This window comes from Neoarius graeffei, chromosome 22 (assembly GCF_027579695.1).
Source record: "Neoarius graeffei isolate fNeoGra1 chromosome 22, fNeoGra1.pri, whole genome shotgun sequence".
Classification (NCBI taxonomy): domain Eukaryota; kingdom Metazoa; phylum Chordata; class Actinopteri; order Siluriformes; family Ariidae; genus Neoarius; species Neoarius graeffei.
In genome coordinates, this window is record NC_083590.1 from 24,839,958 (window position 1) to 24,863,181 (window position 23,224).

General features: G+C 43.1%; 1 protein-coding gene across 1 annotated transcript in view; it reads left to right on the top strand.

Annotated features, from left to right (window-relative positions):
- Positions 1 to 23,224, top strand: part of nsun2 (NOP2/Sun RNA methyltransferase 2) — a 110,129-nt gene that overhangs the window by 24,719 nt on the left and 62,186 nt on the right. The window contains exons 8-10 of the mRNA XM_060904687.1: positions 17,435 to 17,509; positions 17,907 to 18,037; positions 21,814 to 21,887. Of these exons, the coding sequence (XP_060760670.1) occupies positions 17,435 to 17,509; positions 17,907 to 18,037; positions 21,814 to 21,887 (280 nt within the window). The remainder of the gene's footprint in view (positions 1 to 17,434; positions 17,510 to 17,906; positions 18,038 to 21,813; positions 21,888 to 23,224) is intronic.

Below are 23,224 nucleotides of genomic sequence, written 5' to 3' on the forward strand. Positions count from 1 at the left end.
AAAGTGTGACTTTTCATGGAAAACACAAAATTGTCTGGGTGACCCCAAACTTTTGAAAGGTAGTGTATGCTGATTAATCCCAATCATCAAACTGGCCGAGCTCACTCACTGTAACGAATTTGCATTTCATGACTCCCATAACACTTCTTATAAACTGACTAGAGCTGAAAACGATAAGGTGAAAGCGTGCCTCAAACATGCTGTGCACTAAATCTTTCCCAATAACGCAGCTCAGCTACTGCAGCAAGTCTGCTACCAGGCAAAAATTATTATTAATTTTTCAAAACATTTGAGTCTCCGTGCTTTAATGATAAAAATAATCATATGAAGGAAATAATAAATTATAACCATAAAAGCATATACTGTGTATATTCGTGTTTACATGTATTAAAAACGAAATCAAAACAAAGATTCGTATTCAAATCTTATTTGTAATTTAAAAAAAAAAAAAAGGCCAAACTAATGGTTCCTCAAGTCCAAGCGCTTTGCATAATGCAACGAAATTACTTTTGCGATGAACCCAAAGATGCCTTTAAGAAATGAAAGCAGTAATTCAAAAGCCAAGTTCAAATAGTTAATACGATAAATAATAGAAACAAGACCTGAAAATAGAATATGTTCAAAATATTCACAAAGATGCCGTATGCAGTGCTGAGTGTTCAGGTAACCAGGACCGATTATTAATCCACCGGTACACAGCAGCATAGATTATTGTTGCACGTTTACCAGCGTGACTGATCGTGCATGTTCAGAGTATGAGAGATGATCTCAGAAAAAGGAGATTCAGAGTTCAGCAGGTTTATGGTACTTTGGGTCAGGAAGTTTTATTTATTAAAAAAAAAAAAAAGTTTGTGTGAGTACGGAATGAAGGGTGGCATGATGGTGCAGTGGTTAGTACTGTAGCCTCACAAGAAGCAAGAAGGTTCTGGGTTCGAGCCTCATGGTCAGTTGGGGGGCCTTTCTATGTGGAGTCTGTATGTCTTCTCTCCATATCCGTGTGGGTTTCTTTCGCGTGCTCCGGTTTCCCCCAAAGACCTGCAGATTAGATAAAATACCCAGCCACTGCGGTTCTACAAGACGGGGCATGCTTGGCGCCCGTCCCAAACCCGGATAGACTGGGGAGGGTTGTGTCAGGAAGGGCATCCGGTATAAAACCTCTGCAGAACAGATCCGCTTTGGTGACTCTGAACATGCGAGAGAAATGAGTATGGATTGATGGGAGGAGCTTAAAGCATATACGCAGAGCCATGGCCTCACTTTTTGTTTATAAATGCCTTGAGACCTTAAGTACGGAAGCCGCGAGAGGCCCTTCATATAATCTTTTTTTTATTCGCCTTGTTATCCCGAGATAACGACATAATTAATTCAGGATCTTGAGAAAACAACACAACTAATTCAAGATCTTGAGAAAACGAAACAATTATTCCGTGATATCGAGAAAACAGCTAAGATTTCTAGAAGAGCTGCGCCCCCCTGTGGGTCAGACAACGAAGACTTACACTACGTTCACACTGCAGGCTGAAGTGACTCAAATCCAATTTTTTTCGCCCATATGTGACCTGTATCCGATCTTTTATTGACAATATGAACGACACAGATCCGATTTTTTCAAATCCGACCCAGGCCGTTTGGATATGTGGTCCTAATTCCGATTCCTATCCGCTCTTTTCATATGCGACTTCAGTCTGAACCGCCAGGTCGCATTCATCCGACTTACACGTCATCAACAAGCCACAAACGTCACTATTCTGCGCTGAAGTAGGCGGCGGGTCTCTCAAAAAAAGTTACAACATCATGGCTTTGATGTTCCTTTGAACGGAGGTTGCAGTCACTACCCCGCAGAACGCCTGAGCCAAAACCCTTGCCCTCTTCCTTCTCAACCTCCTCCTTAACATCAGGCTATTGTGCATGTTCTGGCTCCGTCGCAACAACTGCATCATCGCCAGGTACTCCATGCTGGCTACTGTCATACACAGGAAACTTTAGGTTACTTCCGTAAACACTGGCCATGCTCACTGCGTGTGACGTCGTCGTATCCTGCAATGCGCATGCGGAACACTTTTAGGTCGCTTTTCGTTCATACTGAGGATCACATACAATCTCGCATATATTTGTTAATGTGAACGACCTCACAAAAAAATCGGAATTGAGCATTAAGCCTTGCAGTGTGAACGTAGCGTTAGAAATTGGTGGACGTGTAACAGGGTAGAAATGGCTTTTTACGATGCAATCTGTGGTTGGTAGAAGAGAGCAACTGGACTTGCTTGAAAAGTCTTGAAGACGTTTCGCCTCTCATCTGAAAGGCATCCTCAGTTCTGTCTGTCGAATAGACCCCTTCGCATGTTTGTAAACAAACCGACCGTTGCCAGGATGCGCGCGCAGCCTGGACTCAGAAACAATGGCGCCGCCCATAGACCGGCATTATGAGCTGTCAGGTTATGCCAAACAATTGTCGTTACAAGATCGAGAATGCTACATAAATAAGTTAACTCTAACAAGTGGACATCGCCTACCGGATCCGTATTTAATTAAAGAGTGGACGGACGATGTTAGTAAGTTCCCTGGTATACAATGGCCAGATATATACTCGTACCTTATTGACAAGACTTCAGTGTTAGTTACACCCACGAAAAACTTCGTGCCTACAAGTCTTTAGACGCATATGATTATGTTATGTGCGGGCATGTACAACTTGATTAACAATGGGACATTCATATTCATTTTGTTTTAATCAAATTATGCCAGTGATGTGATGGCAATGTGGCTTTAGCTACAACAGCAAATCCCAACACTAAACAGCAATTTGCAGGACGTAATGGCATGAAAGGAATGATATTGTAAAGAGTGCAGCTAAGAGAAATCAGAGCTGCGTAAAAAGCGAGAGGCAGAGAGCAGAAATGAAACTGAACGGGCCGGGAGCTAGGTTAGAGCAGTCAGCGTAAGTTGGCATTTAGAGTGAGGGCACACAATTTGACCTTTCCATCCTTGCTTTAAAATTGTGATTTTCGGCATACACAAATAATGATGGCACAAAATCTGGACTGCTTGAGTCAAGCGAGACCTCTCCTACAGACAAAATTGCATGCAAAGCTAAGTTAACATGCTAACAATATTCATTACATTGTGTAACTATGACCCAGCTAATCAGACAAACGTTACCGAAGTATTTTGCTACATCAATAAACAAAGACTAGAAAGAATAAAAAAGAAAGATTTAATAAATAGCCTGATCTTACCCGTGATGAAGTGGGTGCTGCAAACCCGCGCATTTTTGATGGTGCTTTCATCCCAGTCTACACGTTTGATGGCTTGTAGTCATAGACGTCGGCAATTTTTTTTTTTTTTTGGAATGGGTGAGATCCTGCTGGAATTCTGTACGTTTTAACCCCATCACTGCTACGATTCTGACACCCGACAACACAACAACTGGGCATTTCTGAGTCTTTTTTGGGTCCAGGCTGCGCGCGCAATTTCCGCTTGCGTATGAATGACGTTTACTGCGAAGGGGTCTATAGGGAGTATCCAGTATTTATCCTCTCATGGATCATCATAGAATCCGAATCAGAATGCTGATGGCTGCATTGTAGGTGGCTGATAAAAGATGTCTTTCGCTACGTTCACACTGCAAGGCTTAATGCTCAATTCGGATTTTTTTGTGAAATCCGATTTTTTTGTGAGGTCGTTCACATTAACAAATATATGCGACTTGTATGTGATCCTCAGTATGAACGAAAAGCGACCTAAAAGTGTTCCGCATGCGCATTGCAGGATACGACGACGTCACACGCAGTGAGCATGGCCAGTGTTTACGGAAGTAAAACCGCCCGGTTGCGGTATGACTCATCCAATCTAGCTTGAATAGCTGTATCCCCCAAATGGAAATCAGCTCCCTAACCTCTGCGTCCTTCCATTGAGAAGATTCAGAACCTTCACAGCCCGAAGCGTCCCTCGCATTGATGTCATGCGCAGGGGCGCAGATACGTTTTTTTGAACTGGGGGGAACAAAGCTGCCAGCAAACCAACCCCAACCCCGATATGCCTGTCCAACTTGTTGTGGGTTACCATAGCAACCAAGCTCGAGCTCGCAACCTGTGCAGTCTGCGCAGCTCAACCAACCGAATATCAGTCTTTGTTTTGTTTTATGTGAGTTGTTGCAACTATGTATACACTGCTGTGCACCTCAATAAACCGAATGGTAATTAGTCTTTTGATTTTTCCGTGAGGTTTGCCTTATGCAAAGAAAGACAGCATAGACGTTTTTTCCTCCCTATAAGTGGGGGGGACCGAACGAGGTGAATTTAAATCTGGGTGGGACGAATCCCACCCGTCCCACCCTCTATCTGCGCCCGTGATTATGCGCCATGTTGTTGTAACTTTTTTTTGAGAGACCCGCCGCCTACTTCAGCGCAGAATAGTGACGTTTGTGGCTTGTTGATGACGTGTAAGTCGGATGAATGCGACCTGGCGGTTCAGACTGAAGTCGCATATGAAAAGAGCGGATAGGAATCGGAATCAGGACCACATATCCAAACGGCCTGGGTCGGATTTGAAAAAATCGGATCTGTGTCGTTCATATTGTCAATAAAAGATCGGATACAGGTCACATATGGGCGAAAAGATCGGATTTGAGTCACTTCAGCCTGCAGTGTGAACGTAGCCTTAGACACCCACCTCTGTTCAGTGATGGCCGTTCCAGGTTGACAAAAATGAACGATCCTCTCTGGCTAAGATGTCTGCCAGTTTTCTGGAAGTCCTCTCATACTCCCGCACCAGTCGAAGGGAACTCATCCCAAAGTGCGTAGAAACATATCTGTGAAGATACTCAGTCATCCAGGTACATAGTAATCTGTGGTTGGTAGAAGAGAACTGAGGATGCCTTTCAGATGAGAGGTGAAACGTCTTCAAGACTTCAAGCAAGTCCAGTTGCTCTCTTCTACCAACCACAGATTACTATGTACCTGGATGACTGAGTATCTTCACAGATATCTTTTTACGATGCCTCGAGAGAGAGACGGGCCAGTCTTCTGCGGAGGTGCCGCGGACTAATTTTGAAATGATCCCTTATTAAAAGACTTGATGCAATCTCTCCCTGTGTCAACCCCTGATCAAAATATTGCCTTATTAGGTGATCGATTATTCCAGACATTCTAATGACCAAAGTTGCGTCTATACAGAATGAGAAATAGCCCCAAAGTCAGCATATCACAAGTCTCTTGGCGCACCTGAATGAACCATTTCTCAGCTGTTTTCTCGAGATCTCGAATTAGTTGTGTTGTTTTCTCGAGATCCTGAATTAATTATGTCGTTATCTCGGGATAACAAGGTGAATAAAAAAAAAAAGGATTATATGAAGGGCCTCTCTCAGCTTCCGTACTCAAGAATGGGACAGGAATAGTTTTAAGCGTTAACAATAAATCTAATATAGTCATTTTTTTATGATTAAAGTGATTTATAGAGGTAGCGGTCTGAGTGAATGACCTTGACGTCTGTAACGTCACCGCAGGAAGTCTAAGTCACTAAAAGAGGTCGTTGTTGAAGAATGGAAAAAGATTGATGTTGCAAAATGTCGCCAACTTGTTCATTCCATGCCTAGAAGACTTGGTGCTGTCATTAAAAATCATGGAGGCCATACAAAGTACTAGATGGAGTAGTTTTTGTTGTGGGGTGCACTCATTTTTGCACCACCCTAATTTGAGTAAAACTGAAAAATGCGGAATCTAAGTTTATATTATTAACCTTACTTTCACGTTATATTAAACTTTGTCTTGTCAACATTTTGGAAATTGTTTGTCTTCACTGAGATGTTGTTTAAAATGTTACTTCATTTACTGTACGCTGAGCACTGTACCTACGTTTTCATGAACTCATGGATGCAAACGGCGCGCCTTTTGGCGGATGCCGCCTTTTTCACGGCTGTCTGGGGGACTTGCGTGAATCGTGCAGATCCGATGAGTTGTTTTTTTTTTGGGGGGGGCGTGGCGTTGGAGTGTCTGATTATAATTTCGTCAAAGTAAATTCTGTATTAAAATTACTAAAATAAGAAAATGCCTTTACAGTCCATGAAACATAGGAAGTATAAGTACGAGAAGAAAACAGTAAATCAGAAAGCTGCGCACGTAAAGCCTATAGAGATCTTGCAGTCACGTGACCGGAAAGTACACAGCCGCCATCTTGTCGGTAAAAAACAGCGCTGAATACTGCTGCACTCGTGTACAGAATGGATCAATTTCAACCGACGGACTACACGGCTCATTTTTCTAATGAACAGATAACTAGATATATGTCTAAAATAAACGACCTACAGATTAGTGACCCTTATCGATTACCGGACGGAGTTTTCACGACCGTGTCAGTGGATATGGAACTGCCAGAGGTGGAATACCCAGACGTGTATAATTACCTCATTAACTTTCCCTCGCTGTTCAGTGGTGAAGCACTGCGTGCTTATAAATCTCTGGACAGTTATCTTTACAGAAATTCAGGATTTGTCAGCAACTCAGATGTGGCATCTTGTAAACAAGAATCCTCATTGGATGGGTAAGTCACTTAAGTATTGAGTATAGCACTGACCAGCTGATTATAGAATAGAATAAGGTAATTCCAGCTGTAATTCCAAATCGTCCGTCTTGTTTACCATGGATCTGGCGTTGGAGAAGTAGAGGCTTAGCAGTGGAGATTTGAGTGGCTGTTTTCTGAGCTTAGTCAACAGGCCGGCTCTGCCTGCAGCCTCGCTTTTGCTTCCGCTCCCGACGCCGTCTCCTTCGCCTGCCAGACCCGATAACAATCCACGGAGACCCCGCTGGTCTCACTGTCTCGTCCGGAATGTTGTGCATGCGATGGAAATCGCTACAAACTGTCATTTTCTGCTGGAAACCAATGTCCAGTAAGTCCATACGGTTGTAGTGGATATTGAAGTCCGGTACAGACGAACAACACGCAAAAATACACACAAAAAACAAATGTGCACAGGTAGGGAGAGCTTGTAGCCGCAGCCGTTGTAGTAGAATTGTATATAGTAGGGTTTTCCAGAAGAAAAGGTAGAAGCAGAAATAGAACTAGAAGTAGAAGGCGGAAATATGGCGTCTGTCACAATCTGGATCGGCTGTGACGTCACATGCAAGTGCTCCATTGGCTGCGCGCCATTATCTGCTGCTGGCTGCACTTCACTGCACACGCAAGGATTTCTATCAGTCCAACGTAACGGAAATTTGTTTCGCGCCTGGTCATTTGCTTATTTAGTAATTTTAATACAGAATTTACTTTGATGAAATTATAATCAGACACTCCAACGCACCCCCCCCCCCCCCCCAAAAAAAAAAACCCCTCATCAGATCTGCACGTTTCACACAAGTCCCCCAGACAGCCGTGAAAAAGGCGGCATCCACCAAAAGGCGCGCCGTTTGCATCCATGTGAACTCCATGTGTGGGTGTGTGAGATTGAATGTGATCTGTGTTTAAAAATGACCAGCACTTGTGTCAATGATGTGAGTCGAAGCCAGTCAGCTGAGGTTCCTGTTAACGGCTCAGCTTGTGAGCTCTTGTAGGGTGCGACTGTTCTGCCTGGATTTGCACGAATACCATATTTCTTGTGTAAATGCGCTGACGAATAAATTAGCAATGAGTTCATATCCAGTTTGATGAATGAGGCTCGTCGTTGGCGTATTTTCATCCCGCCTGCTGTGTGCTTTTGAGCACCTGCTTAGTTTGCTTGTTCCGTGTGCTAGTCCTGATGGATGATTATCGTAATACAGACGCTGAGCTGTTACTTTGTGCGTTTTGAGATCAATAGATTCCCATAACCGCAGCTAAGAAATTACCGAAAGTGATGATCAACATGGGGCGGCACGGTGGTGTAGTGGTTAGCGCTGTCGCCTCACAGCAAGAAGGTCCTGGGTTCGAGCCCCGGGGCCAGCGAGGGCCTTTCTGTGTGGAGTTTGCATGTTCTCCCCGTGTCCGCGTGGGTTTCCTCCGGGTGCTCCGGTTTCCCCCACAGTCCAAAGACATGCAGGTTAGGTTAACTGGTGACTCTAAATTGACCGTAGGTGTGAATGTGAGTGTGAATGGTTGTCTGTGTCTATGTGTCAGCCCTGTGATGACCTGGCGACTTGTCCAGGGTGTACCCCGCCTTTCGCCCGTAGTCAGCTGGGATAGGCTCCAGCTTGCCTGCGACCCTGTAGAACAGGATAAAGCGGCTGGAGATGATGAGATGAGATGAGATTATCAATATTGTTATTCTCCTCACTTCATAAAATATCTGCTCAGAGGAGAACCTCTGTTCTCTGGGGCATCCCAGGTTCTGTCAACAGGAAGGGGAGGAGGAAAAAACAAACAAAAACAAACCTAGAACTAAGCAGACCACCAACACCCAGATAGCGTCACGTACCAGATCTCTAACTCTCGCTCTCTCGAACCAGAGATCTCAAACTGAGTTTCCCAGGGGTCCATGAAGGTGGTCCTTTATTTATTTATTTTTCTTCCCTTTTAAGATGTCACAAACTTGTCAGTCTAGTGACTGTATTTTGCTTCACAGTCTTCAAAATTCATTTTCCTGCTGCACCAAGTGTGTGTACACCCAGAAGTACAGAGAGCCCATCAAGACTCTGAAGCTTGTGGCCAGAAAAGTGAACAAACATCATGAGGGAACGTTGTGGAGTATCGGAGGCTACTGTCTAACATTTCAGACCGCTCCTGCTTGTACGCTCGCATTAAAACCCAGGCAGCATGCAGGCATGCGTGTTTTTTTTTTTTTTTTTTTTTTTTTAAGGCGGTGTGGCTGTATTTGTTTGTGTTGTGGGTTCCGAAAGGACTAACTCGAGCAAACGTCTACCACAATCATTGGCATCTAAAGTTAGCGCAAGTATAGAGCCAACACAGTTCATTTCCACTACTTGGCATCAGTGCCACCGGGCCAAGAATTCTCTTCACCACGTTAAATTCGGACCATGTGGAAGCTGTCGAAGTCACGCGCGATGCATGAGAAACCAGGAAGAGGTTACTGTTTGAGAGCTGGAGGTTTAAGAAACGGTGTGCTGAAGACGCCTGTGCACAAATGTAGCTTGGAGACGTGACCGAGGTTTGTATTTTTATTCACTTCGGTTCATTTGACACCCACGTGCGTTTTTGAAAGCTGTTTTCCCAGCATGGACCATCGTACCACGTTACAGCATGCGTTCTTGGTTTGGTTTGTGGCTCTCTAGCCTCGCACAACATGGCTTGTTTGGTTCCACAGAAAGGGGCAAACATTGTCCGCTCGCCGTGTGGTCAGGCGCTCTCAGCTGCCTGAGCATTTCAGGGTCCGTGAGATGATTCGAGCCGAGTAGTGAAGGTATGATTATGGCTTGCCGTTTTGCAAGATCACATTGAAAGCTTCACCTCAGAATAGCAGAAAACGTGCAGTTTTTTTCCCCATTTTGGGAAAAGACGACATGTACTGTGGTCACAGGATGGTTTCCTGTCTCAAAATATTTGACCTGTTCAGAAAACATTTAGGCGGCACGGTGGTGTAGTGGTTAGCGCTGTCGCCTCACAGCAAGAAGGTCCGGGTTCGAGCCCCGTGGCCGGCGAGGGCCTTTCTGTGTGGAGTTTGCATGTTCTCCCCGTGTCCGCGTGGGTTTCCTCTGGGTGCTCCGGTTTCCCCCACAGTCCAAAGACATGCAGGTTAGGTTAACTGGTGACTCTAAATTGAGCGTAGGTGTGAATGTGAGTGTGAATGGTTGTCTGTGTCTATGTGTCAGCCCTGTGATGACCTGGCGACTTGTCCAGGGTGTACCCTGCCTTTCGCCCGTAGTCAGCTGGGATAGGCTCCAGCTTGCCTGCGACCCTGTAGAAGGATAAAGCGGCTACAGATAATGAGATGAGCGAGAGATGAGAAAACATTTAACTTTTTTTTTTTAAAATGAGCAATAAAAATCAAATGATGGCTCAGAGAGAACATGTCTATCGTTCTGAATTGGATCGTGCCGTCTTATTTTTTGTAACATACAAATGTGAGTACACAACCAGCTGATGTATGAGGAAGAAAACGCCACGGTGGGCTGTTAAGCCAGTATCTCACTGGGCTGCGACAGCCCGCGACTAGTTGGAGACACAATTGTGATAAAATATGCAAAGTAGCGACAATTTTCACTTGGAATCACCACACTGAACTGATATTCACACATTTTACCGCAATTGTCGTGTCTCCAACTAGTCGCAGGCTGTCGCAGCCCGGCTTTCCCTCGGCAGGCAGCGAAGTAGTAGCCTGAGCCCGCCCATCCTAAGTGTGATGCAACACGAGGACCTGTTGCGAACTTAGTCTGGCCAGGCAAGCTATCTCCAGCTCTTCCAAGTTCCCGAAAAATCGGGAACCAATCAACTTTGAGCATCTCCAACGGCCCTGGGTAGAGGCGTGTTCAAGGCAGTGACGTAGTAGAACTGCGACCGGAAGCCATAGATTGTTTACAGAATCTATGCCGGAAGCGCTTCATTCACTAGAAACATCACGAACATGGAGCAGCGGCAAGCCTTTGACACAGCGGTAGATGCTGTATTGAAAGCATTCAGCGGGAAGTTCTCATTGAAAACGGAGCAAAGAGCAGCCCTGGAGGTATTTATCTTCTTCCTGTTACTCAAGCAGTTTCCGTCGCGTCACATACGTCAGAGGAAAGAGTGATGTGATTGGTTTAAGCTTCGTCACAGCCTTTTCTGGCTTCGACCAGTAGCAAACTGAGGCATTTCAGGGAGGCGGGTCAACCACGCGCTTTGGGACACGGTTGGGCTTAATATCTTTGCCAGACCAATGCTCGCAGAGCTTTGAAGTCGTGTTAGCCAGACTAGCGAAGTAGAGGAAGCCTCACGGAAACTGACTCGAGAAGGGTTTGCGACGCATTTGCTGCTATTTTGAGAGAAATTTTGTCGCTCGAATTTTTTGAACATGTTCAAAATTTCAGCAACGAAGGAGCGACACTTTGCGACTCATGCGAGGAGATTGAGAAGCCCCGCGAACGTTTCAAGACACTTTTGAAACTCTCTCGCGAATGACGTTCGCAATTTGTCGCAGCCCAGTGAGATACTGCCCTTGCAGGATGATCAACGATGATGTGATGTGATGCATCCCAGTGTGAAATGGACAACACGACTATTTATTTCCTTGTTTTCCCCCATAATGTATTTACTTTTTATCCATTTATAGTTAGGTTTACTACTGAACAGCTATAAATGCTCGTTACCTCACCCACCATTCTTCTTTCTGCTCCATAGCCAGTAGAGGTGTGATGATTGATTAATCGATCCCCGATCTATCGATCCATTTCAATCCATGATTCAGAAATTGATAATTTCATGAATCACGATTCAAAGATGATTCACCGAATGTCATCCTGATAATCCTAGATGCATAACAAATTTTGACGAACGGCATAATCTTGATATTAAAAATTCTATTCGGTATCATGGGTGCAGCACCACGTGTTTTGTGGTTGCTATAGCAAATCTCGCGAGCTCATTGGTTGTTTTGCGAACTAGGAATTCCTAAAGCTGCCAGCTTTTAAAAGCCCAGTTTGATGGCATTTCTTAAGGCCAATTTATGCTGACAACGCAGTCCTCGCAGATGGCATCGCAGATGGCATCTGCGTAGCCCCCCCACCTTCGCAGACGCTCTGCGTGCACCTCCCAAAAATTGTGACCACCGCAGAAGCCTCGCAGACAAGAGGGCTCTGATTGGTCCACTCTACATCCGCTGTACACGCACTTCCGCTTCCCTACTTTCCCGGTTTGGTTTGTTTTTACGACCGCCATTTTTAAAAACACGAGCGAAGATGGAGCAGCACGAAGAGCGGTTGATCGAGGAAGTGAGGAAGTACGTACATCTATACGACTCCAGTTCTAGTCATTATAAGTAACCGGAGGATAAACACTCCACTAACCACACCCACCAACTACTCCTAGCGATTTCGCGACTTCGCGCCCCCTTGCGTTGTGGCAGTGAATAAGATCGCGCACGCTTATTACTCCCCGCTCAACGATAAATTACAACTGTCTGCGAAAAGCTATCTGCGAAAGCCTTGTTGCAAGAGCATGCAGAGGCCCTCAGTCTGGTGACAGAAAAGCAGTGTTGCGTAAGCTGTGCGAGTCCGTTTCTTCATCTTAGCAATACCACTAACATGCAGAATCCATGTTGGTGGCACCATCCAACAGTTGAGACGGACGCGAAACCGAAGTTTTGTGAAGAATCTGCGTCTAAACGTCAACGGGTCAAATCAAAGGAGACAACTACGTCTGTACCAGACATGTTTAAAAAACAGAACCCATTTCCGCGTGGAAGTCCGAGAGTGACTGGAGTCTGAATAAAGACTACAAAGACAACGCTACTTTTTTAAAAATTGCTCTACGTTTCCAGGCTAACAGAATATTGACAATGATTTGCATTAGTTATAAAACTGTGAATCGAATCATGAAGGGGGGAAAAAAAAACCCTGAATCGTCACACCTCTAATAGCCAGATCCTCCACAGAATACCAAACGCCTACCAAGACTCTACAAAACAAAAGGGATACAAAGCTAACCTGCCTATCAAAGTAATCCGTCTAGGGGTTTTAAACTAATAATTAGCTAGGACCTGGATGTAACGTCCCCTGTGGTGTCTGCGTTAAACGTGAACTTGTATCTATATCAGTAATGTGTGCCGTGATATTTGCGACTCAAGTTGGGAAGGCCACAGAACATCAGCTTGCCGCAAACGCGCACTGGGACAGCCCAGTCCTCGCTCCGACGAGCGGTCAGCTAAAGCTCCGGCGGTTCTCCCAGTTCAAGTTTTATTTGTCGAGATGGTGGTAATCCAAAACAAAAAGGGTCCAAAATGAAACAATTCTCAGGAGCTTCTTCCAGACACGTACAGTCAGCGAGGGAAAACTCGCGTCCCAGAGAACACCGCCCCGGTATGGTCACCGGTTTCCTTTTTTGAAGGTGGCACGTCACACACGCCCACTCGTCAGCTGACACTCCCACAGCCTTTCCAGTCATTAGTGTGCGTCTCTTTCCCTGACTGACATGCTTCATAACGTTTCTCTTTAATGCAATCGTCACTTGTCACGTTTCCAAGAAATCACAAAACCCTCCGTCCAGAAATGTTTCTGACTGACACTGGAGACTCCTTACATAGGTGTTAAAGGAGAACAAGTCATTTTTAAACTTGCTTTATTTCTTAATTAACGTGTTATTCAATTACGTTTTCGGTTTTAGTAACCTTATATCGTGACTCGTATTGGCAATTAAATATTATACTTATCGGCCTGTTTGGTTTTTAGCCGTGTTGAATTTAGTTCGTTTGGTCCACGGCAGGCGTCGCTTATCCGCACGATCTTCACGAGACTTGTGCGAGACATCAAAATGTGATGTGTCAGTGCCGCTATTTTGAAAACTGTTTTTTTCCAAACGAAATATTGCACAAAAACGAGTTTAAATGACGATTACTGCCTACTTTTTTCAAACTTTCCTGATCGCTATCAAAACTTCCGGCTTGATCACGTCAGCATTCGAAAGAGGGCGCGCGCGTCTTTTGACAACGTTGGCAGATGTCGGTTGCTTTGATTTCCGCTGTACGTTTTACTTCTGTCCTACGATGTCTCGCACAGGTCTCAACGAATCTCGTTTACGGCCATCGCTTTGACATACGGACTGATATATTACAGAGCATATTTCAAACACTCAGAACTTGCCATAGCAGCGACAAAATAGCGATCAAAAATGCATTCTGATATTTAATAAAATGAGAAATAGAATTTTGATGATAAAAAAAAATTGCCTTCAGTTCCCCTTTAAGGATTAATTTTACAGAAAACTTGCTATGGCAATGATTATACATTTTTCTTTGTGAAATAACTTTTTTTTTTTTTTGTAATGATGTACACTACCGTTCAAAAGTTTGGGGTCACCCAGACAATTTTGTGTTTTCCATGAAAAGTCGCACTTTTATTTCCCACCATAAGTTGTAAAATGAATAGAAAATATAGTCGAGACATATTTCTGGCCATTTTGAGCATTTAATCGACCCCACAAATGTGATGCTCCAGAAACTCAATCTGCTCAAAGGAAGGTCAGTTTTATAGCTTCTCTAAAGAGCTCAACTGTTTTCAGCTGTGCTAACATGATTGTACAAGGGTTTTCTAATCATCCATTAGCCTTCTGAGGCAATGAGCAAACACATTGTACCATTAGAACACTGGAGTGAGAGTTGCTGGAAATGGGCCTCTATACACCTATGGAGATATTGCACCAAAAACCACACATTTGCAGCTAGAATAGTCATTTACCACATTAGGCAGATTCTACCGTAACTGGATCCATTAACCACTTGCCCGCATTTTTCTTGTCCTTTTTTCAGTGAGGTAATATTTTCAAGATATGGTATTTGGTCTTCTAAAACAGCACGTCATTTAAAAATGCACTGAGTATATCAATAAAAGATTTTTAAAGAATAAAGTTCTATTTCTTTGACACATCTGACAGACATAACTCCCATTTTAAAAATCCCTTTCATTATCCCTGTTGCTATCGTCAGTGAATTTCTGTCAGATGACCTGACGATAGACTCGGCCATTATGGATCTTTGGTAGTTATCGTGTGGAAGCAGGCTTTATCATTTTTGGGTGTCAACAGATAGAGTTGAAATAGATTAACAGCGAAAAAACTATTTCGTTCACGAGAGAAGCCCACAGTTATTTTTAAAAAATGCTATCGTCAGTCTGTCAGTCAAATGCACCTGACGACAGCAAAATTCAAGCCCTCACCACGCACATGTTGACGGACGCAAAGAGGAAATTCTACTGCGCGTGATTTTTGTGACAGCAGACATTTACTTCCGGGCAAGACTTGGGCCCAATCCCAATTCTAATTTCTACCCCTCCCCCTTCCCCTTGGCCCTTCCCCTTGAAACTGAGCTACAAGGGATAGGGCTTGAAATTCAACCCTTACGTATTGGGATAGCCCTTCAACGATCGCATACGTCATCACGTACCTCCGTCAGCGTTTACGTTAGCAAAACACGACCAAATGCGTCATTGGCTGCGACCAGCCGCTACAGTCAGAACCAGAAATCTCTGCTGGCAGGGTGTGATTTGTTAACTAACACCACTGAATGGGATATCTTTGGCGCTTCGTGCACCACATCCGACAGAATGAGGTGTCAGAACACTCATGTAAACAAAAGAAGCGAGAATAACAGAACAAAACGTACGCAGTCAAGCAACCGAAAACAATACTCACTCCCAAAGCCTTTTAGCAGCAGCTTGGATTTCAGAAATCGCTGCTCATTCTCAGCTCGAAAGCGAATCAAGCGGCGCGTTTCCTCTGGATAACAACTTAAAACACGTAAATAATGGAGAAAATACATTTATGACAATCTTTCGCCGCGGGAACCGCCATCTTTCTGAAATCCGCATGAAATCTCGCTGAAATCCGCATGGCATTGTGGGAAATCACTCAAACCCCTTCGTTCGGAGTCAGCTCCAGGAAAATCTCCGTTTGGAGGGGTACAGAAGCCCTATCCCTTCCCCTACCCCTCCGCGTTAACTGGGATTGGGATACCCCTACCCCTTCACGTGAACGCGCAAAATGGAGGGGAAGGGCCAAGGGGTTGGTCCAAGGGGTGAAATGGGATTCGGCCTTGGAGTTCTGACAGCTAGATTTCATCAAATAAATCAAGGTAAGATTTTCAGTCAGCTATCCTGACGATAGAAATTTTTGACGATAGAAACATTGAGAATATATTTGTGCATTCATATTTAAAGTTTTCTGGAGGAAAACTATCGTAAGTTGAGATAAATCAGAGCCACTTGCGACCCTTTCAGCCGACAGGCCGTTTCAATGTGTTATTTCCCCGCGAAAGTGACACAGTCGTGTCTATCGTCACTGTTCTGACAATTATTGTTGATTATTTCAATTTTGAAAATAAATTTTATCTTTTTTATTTCAATATTTTATTTTATTATTTGGTGCTAGTGATGAGGTATTTAATATTATTACTAAATTTGTCAGATTAATAATGTAAGAAACAGTTTTGTTGCTATGAGTGTCTGTCAGAATATGATGGTAGACGTTAGTTTGTCTGTCAGATTTTGATGATGGAAACCGATGTGTTTCTATTGTCATTTAGCATGTCTGTCATGTCAGGCTTTTATTAATTAGTTACCAGGACTACTGTCCTAAAATTTACTGTGAATGTCCAAGACCCCAAATGCTACTAGAAAAACTTAATAGAATGATCAAAATAATCAATTCAGCAATTTAAGGAGATGGGACTTAACTGGCCTCTGTTATGGTAGAATCTGCCATTAGCAATGTATAGAGTGGATTTCTGATTAGTCTAAAGTGATCTTCATTGAAAAGAACAGTGCTTGTCTTTCAAAAATAAGGACATTTCAAAGTGACCCCAAACTTTTGAACGGTAGTGTATGAGCCATACGTATCTCTGTGTAAGTCAGTACGATGGACGTTTTTAAGATTTGCATTGATTCTGTGATCATCTGACCATCCAGAATGAAGAATTCAATAGCACTGTGCACGTTGCAGCCGCGGAAGTCCTTTTCACTATAGATAACGCGCCAGAATCTGAGCTCTTCGTGCCGGAAATACCATATTCATACATGTCAACCTTTGGTCAATCAAACCTGTATAACCAACCTCCAAAATCCGTATTTCCCTTATAAAATCCGTATAAGATGCAAATTAAAATAATTTACCTAAAATTTGAATGATAATTAACAATGATGTATCCCAGTTACTTTTTATTCAATATTAATAACAATAAACCTTCAGAATGAATACAAAGCTCCACTGTTTGACAAAAACACAAAGTGTCACTCTAATGTTCTGAATTGTACTCCATGACAGCTTTTTTAGCACTCTGCACCAATACCTCACGAGGCTGCATGTCACAGCAAGTGTCTGTGTTGATCTTGCCGGAGTGCCCATTCAGAATCTTTTCAGTCGCTAGTGAAAGTCGCTCAGGTGGAAATATACGTTTCAAACAAAATGTTACTTCCCGGTTGGCGGGATTCTCGCAATTTGGTGTGCGCATGATCAAAAGTGGAACGAAGTCTCGCTACCACAAGATAACGTGCGATTTCATAAGACTCTTTACTGGTTGTTTGTGCTTTCTGTGGTGTACAGTATGTTTGTAAATGTTATGCGCTCTTTTATCATCGTGGGAATTGATTATAGCTCTAAATAAATATTGAAGTTTTTTTAAAGAATCCGTATAACTTTATTTGTATGCCCGTATACTACGTTTATTGAATCAAATCCGTATAAAATACGGACATTCCGTATAGGTTGACATGTATGCATCTTGGTGAAACATGGTGGTGGTAGCATCATGTTCAGCAATTGTGTAACTATTTTGAAATTAATCGACTGGATGATGTGGCGTATTAACCAAACTTCATCTGCGTGTCCACAGCGGAGACGGAACGATGCGTAAGAATATAGACGTGTGGAAGAAATGGACGACCAGCAACAGCCTCCAGCTCCATGGGTGAGAGACAAAGTAATTATTGGTATATTTAAAATATAAATTTGTAACCTGATACAGGACCTTCTAATTCCTGATACCACTCTGGTCACATGTGGTCATATAATTAAACTACAAATATCCATGTAAAAGTGTAAGCGATTTTATTTTCTGGTGTTTGAAGGCTCGTTACATTAGCTTTAGTAGATAAGAGTATTCTTTCTGACCGACTGAAGATGAGAATAAATGTGTGCTGGTGGGATGTGCTTCAGAGTTAATTTTGTGTGTGTGCACGGAATTTTTCTGTAATACCCTTGAGCTGAATATAATTATGTTGGGGGTTTGTGTATATTGTTTGTCTTTGTACTCTCTATACCAGCCAGCTGTTGTTGAAGTGTGTGTGTGTTTCACTGTGTTCCAGCCTGCAGTTGAGGATTGCGGTGCGTGGCGTGGAGCAGCTGGCTGTAGGTGGGCGGATGGTTTACTCCACTTGCTCTCTGAACCCCATCGAGGATGAAGCAGTGATCGCTTCCCTACTGGAGAAGAGTGAAGGTACAACAGCCGTCATCAAGTCTCAAGTCTTTGTCTGTTTCTCACTCAGGGCTTGAAGCCGTGTTGTAGTCGAGTCACTAAAACTCGAGTCTGCAGTACAGTAGACCCCCGCCTATTCGCAGTTCAGTATTCGCAAATTCACATATTCGCGGGCCGAAGCCCAAGCCTTGCTCTTAAGTCTTGAATACATTGAAGAGTCCAAACTGCAAAAAGCCTTGATTTGTACGGATTCTAGATCATGCCTACAGGCATTGGAGTTTTTAAAGACTGACCACCCTCTTATTGTCAACATACTTGAAAAAGTGGAATACTTAACTAAAATCAATATGGACATTATTTTTTGTTGGGTCCCTGGCCATGTGGGTTTGACTGGTAATGAAAAAGCAGATAATGCTGCTAAAGGAGCCCTGAATGAAGAGATTTCTGAATGCCAAATCCCTGTCTCTGATATCAGACCTGTTCTTTCTTCCTACATAAATGACAAATGGCAAGCTGATTGGACTAACTGTGCTGGCAACAAGCTGAAAGAAATATGCACTAATGTGAAACAAGTGACTATTCAATCTTTTTCATGTAGACATGACTAAGTTGTCTACACAAGGGGTAGAATTGGACACTCTAGACTAACACATGGTTTTCTGTTAACTGGAGGTGAACCTCCACTTTGCGATCTTTGTGGTGATCTCTTATCAATTAAGCACATTTTGTCTTGCCCTGCTTTTAGAATACAAAGGCAGAAGTTTTTTAAAGAAAGCACAATGCTAGATATTTTTAATAAGGTTTCACCGTTAAAGGTTTTAAACTTTTTGAAGTGCATTGATGTGTACAAACGTATTTGATGTATTTATTTATTTATTTTATTATTGGTTTTAATTTTATGTGATATTTATTACCTGTATTGGCCATGAAATAGCCATAGATGCTCAAATGGCAATAAATGTAAACAAACAAACATATTCGCGGGATTTTATATAGAACATATCTCCGATACATTCGCGGAAATCTCAGCGATTCGCGGTCATTTGCGGCGAACATATCGAACGTTTACGCACTGCTACATTCTCGGAGCCGAATGCTCGCTCGCTATTGGCTGAAGTTTGAATGGCGGGCTGCTGCTCATTGGCTGATATGAATGAGCGCATTGTACAGTACAGTCTCGCGGTTCCCGTAGTTCAGACTTGTTCACGTGTTGTGCGTTCTTGGTATTCTTGAATAATTTTTTCGCCCTACAATGGCTGCTAAACGCTCTGCATCTTCTAAGGCTCCTGCCAAGGAACCTAAGCGCCAGAAGGTGGTAATGACGCTGCAGGAGAAGGTAGGACTTCTCGATATGCTTCTCAATAGACATCAAAATAAGCATTTGTGAGCAATTTTATGGGGGGGTTACAAGTATTCGCGATTTTGGCTTATTCGCGGCCATGTTCGGTCCCTAACCCCCGCGAATACTGAGGGCTTACTGTATTCAAGTCCAAGTCATTTAAAGCAAATTTCGAGTCAGAGAACAAGACCCCATCCGCACCATTTGACAGTGGCTGTTGCTGCCTTTGTGAAAGCGTCTCTGCTACAGTGTCGGACTAACGTTCCTGCTTGACCGCCCCATTTTAGTTAACAGGCTACAGATAAAAAGCTTGTTCATTGCTCAGCAAGCCCCGCCCACTATCAACAGGGCAATGAACATAGCGTGTCACTTCCTTCTCTGGGTGGAGTCTTGCCAAATGACAACTGAAGTTCAAGGTTGTCCCCGTTGTCTCCTCGATAGTTCTTCTACATATGGAACACAGCAGTGCAGTTTTTTTTTTTTTTCCCCTCCCCCAGTGCACGAGAAGTCTGTATAAGCAAAGCGGACAATCCTAGGAGCGTTCTCTCCAGGCATTTTAGCGCCATTAACGTTAGTTTGTTCCTGAACATGACGAAATTGGTATAAAAATTAATGTATTTATATCTTGCGCCAAATTATTATGGCATGTTACAGAAAAAATAAAGAAAAAAAATCCAAGTCCTCGTCTCCAATTTACGAGTCCGAATGCAGTTAATGCATGAGTCCTTAAAGCAGATACGCAGAACCTTTATTTTTAAATAGATTTCTGAGTGGATAGTATTTCCATTCTTGATTCTTGTATGCTGCATAAATGGGAATAAAAAAAATATATTTTTGAGAGTTAAAATCGACCGCAAAGTTGGCGTTCGAGCTGCCCCGCTGAGCCAGCCAGCCCTGAGTGCGTGATGTCACAGCGGTAACCGGTTTTAAGGCTGAGGCCTTTTACAGCTATAGACCGAAGTCATATAAATAAACATTTCTGGTGAAAGTAAGAAATGCCGTTACCGACTCGCTCAACTAAGACTGATTTGACTTCATTGATTGTGGGTCGACTCTCATTAAAACAGGATGGGTGCTATAACTTATGCAGCATACATGTACATGCATGCAGTTTCACTGATAAAACGTAAAAGGCTCATTAAATAATCAGATGAACTGAGACAATCACATTCTGAAGCAAATTAAATAATCTTATACCGCTAACTTAAACACACAATACAAGTTACATGGATTAATCTAAATGCAGGTAAACAACGTGTGCTGTTTTTGTTGTTTTGTATCCAAATGAGAGTCGGAGCGTAACCCGTCTGTGTTCTCGCTTCTTGAAGGCCGATTGTTTTGAAACAATCTGACTTTCAGTTGTTCATTCAGTTCTCTGTTTATTCGTTTCTTCCACGTAAAGGCGAGATATTGCTGCTGAGGTGAGCATATCCAGCGTTGAAATCAGATGGCTGCTCTACTCATTCTCCATTTTCTCCATACTGAGTACTCCGCCATTACTGTTCGGCTCAGGCAATTACTAAAACCCGGGACGGAACGGAACGTCACCGGTTTTAGCAACAACCGCAGGGAGGTCACTGCCTAAGTGTTGTCCCGTCCCGTCCTGGGTTTTAGCAACAACTCTCAGCTCACACTCTGGGGGACCTGGTGCAACTTAACTTGCTTTCCTTTGCTTGTAGTTTTCTTTTCCTTTAATTGTTGGTCCTGCACCCTCTTTCAATACAGGCTTATAGCCAACGCTCCTCAACAGATCAGAGGTCTCGTACGAGTCTTCAGTAAAATGTGCAGAGCAGAGGAGAGACCACTTCATAGGTGCCCGATGTGACCGTCTCGCAAAACGCGTCCAAATCTTTGCAGTTTGAACATTCTTGGGCCATGAATGCAACGTAAATCCACCTTCTGTCATGTTGCTGCACCTCCAGCAACACATCTACGTGGCATAGCGATAAATAGCTCAAAATGGAGGATTTTTATTTTATTTTTTTAATATAAAGATATTGCAGGAATAAGCATACATCACAATGACCAAAATTCAGACGGAACTAAATTTCACCGATTTTGTGAAATCGAAAGGCTGTACAGCTTTAATCTTGTCATTTAAAGCTCTAGACATAAATCTTTTGTCTTTTAATCTGGCTTTTGTTGTTGGTCATGATGAAACTACGGACACGCTGTATTACAGGACAAGCTTGGTTACCTGAACCCCTTTTTATCCGAACATCCTCTTACTTAGCCAAACTTTTTCCCCAGAGAGTTTGGATCATTGAGCTTATACTGTACAGCCAGCCCTGCATTTATTTTCCTCAAAAAGTAGCTGAAAATGGCCTGGATTGTATCTCTGAGCTTCCCGGGAATTTGGTTTCTGGGGGCCTAACAGGAAGCCTCACTGTGCTCTGAGATGCTACGCTTTTTCATTTGTCAGTTTTGGCATCTCTGTTATATCCTCTATCCTTTTTAGGTGCCCTCGAGCTGGCTGACGCCTCTGCTGACCTGCCTGGTCTAAAGTACATGCCTGGTATCACATCCTGGAAGGTAATGATCTGTTAAAACTATTTCCATTTGAGCTGCAGGACACTGGATAATCTCTCAAGACAGACTTGTAGAGAATCGCTGAAGCTTGGGCTCCATTATCTTCTCTGTATCTTGCTTTGAAATGTTCGTTGTTGCACCATCTACAGTGGTGCTTGAAAGTTTGTGAACCCTTTAGAATTTTCTATATTTCTGCATAAATATGACCTAAAACATCATCAGATTTTCACACAAGTCCTAAAAGTAGATAAAGAGAACCCAGTTAAACAAATGAGACAAAAATATTATACTTGGTCATTTATTTATTGAGGAAAATTATCCAATATTACATATCTGTGAGTGGCAAAAGTATGTGAACCTCTAGGATAGCAGTTAATTTGAAGAGTCAGGTGTTTTCAATCAATGGGATGATAATCAGGTGAGAGTGGGCCCCCTGTTTTATTTAAAGAACAGGGATCTATGAAAGTCTGATCTTCACAACACATGTTTGTGGAAGTGTATCATGGCACGAACAAAGGAGATTTCTGAGGACCTCAGAAAAAGCGTTGTTGATGCTCATCAGGCTGGAAAAGGTTACAAAACCATCTCTAAAGAGTTTGGACTCCACCAATCCACAGTCAGACAGATTGTGTACAAATGGAGGAAATTCAAGACCATTGTTACCCTCCCCAGGAGTGGTCGACCAACAAAGATCACTCCAAGAGCAAGGCGTGTAATAGTCGGTGAGGTCACAAAGGACCCCAGGGTAACTTCTAAGCAACTGAAGGCCTCTCTCACATTGGCTAATGTTAATGTTCATGAGTCCACCATCAGGAGAACGCTGAACAACAATGGTGTGCATGGCAGGGTTGCAAGGAGAAAGCCATTGCTCTCCAAAAAACATTGCTGCTCGTTTGCTAAAGATCACGTGAACAAGCCAGAAGGCTATTGGAAAAATGTTTTGTGGATGGATGAGACCAAAATAGAACTTTTTGGTTTAAATGAGAAGTGTTATGTTTGGAGAAAGGAAAACACTGCATTCCAGCATAAGATCCTTATCCCATTTGTGAAACATGGTGGTGGTAGTATCATGGTTTGGGCCTGTTTTGCTGCATCTGGGCCAGGACGGCTTGCCATCATTGATGGAAGAATGAATTCTGAATTATACCAGTGAATTCTAAAGGAAAACGTCAGGACATCTGTCCATGAACTGAATCTCAAGAGAAGGTGGGTCATGCAGCAAGACAACGACCCAAAGCACACAAGTCGTTCTACCAAAGAATGGTTAAAGAAGAATAAAGTTAATGTTTTGGAATGGCCAAGTCAAAGTCCTGACCTTAATCCAATCGAAATGTTGTGGA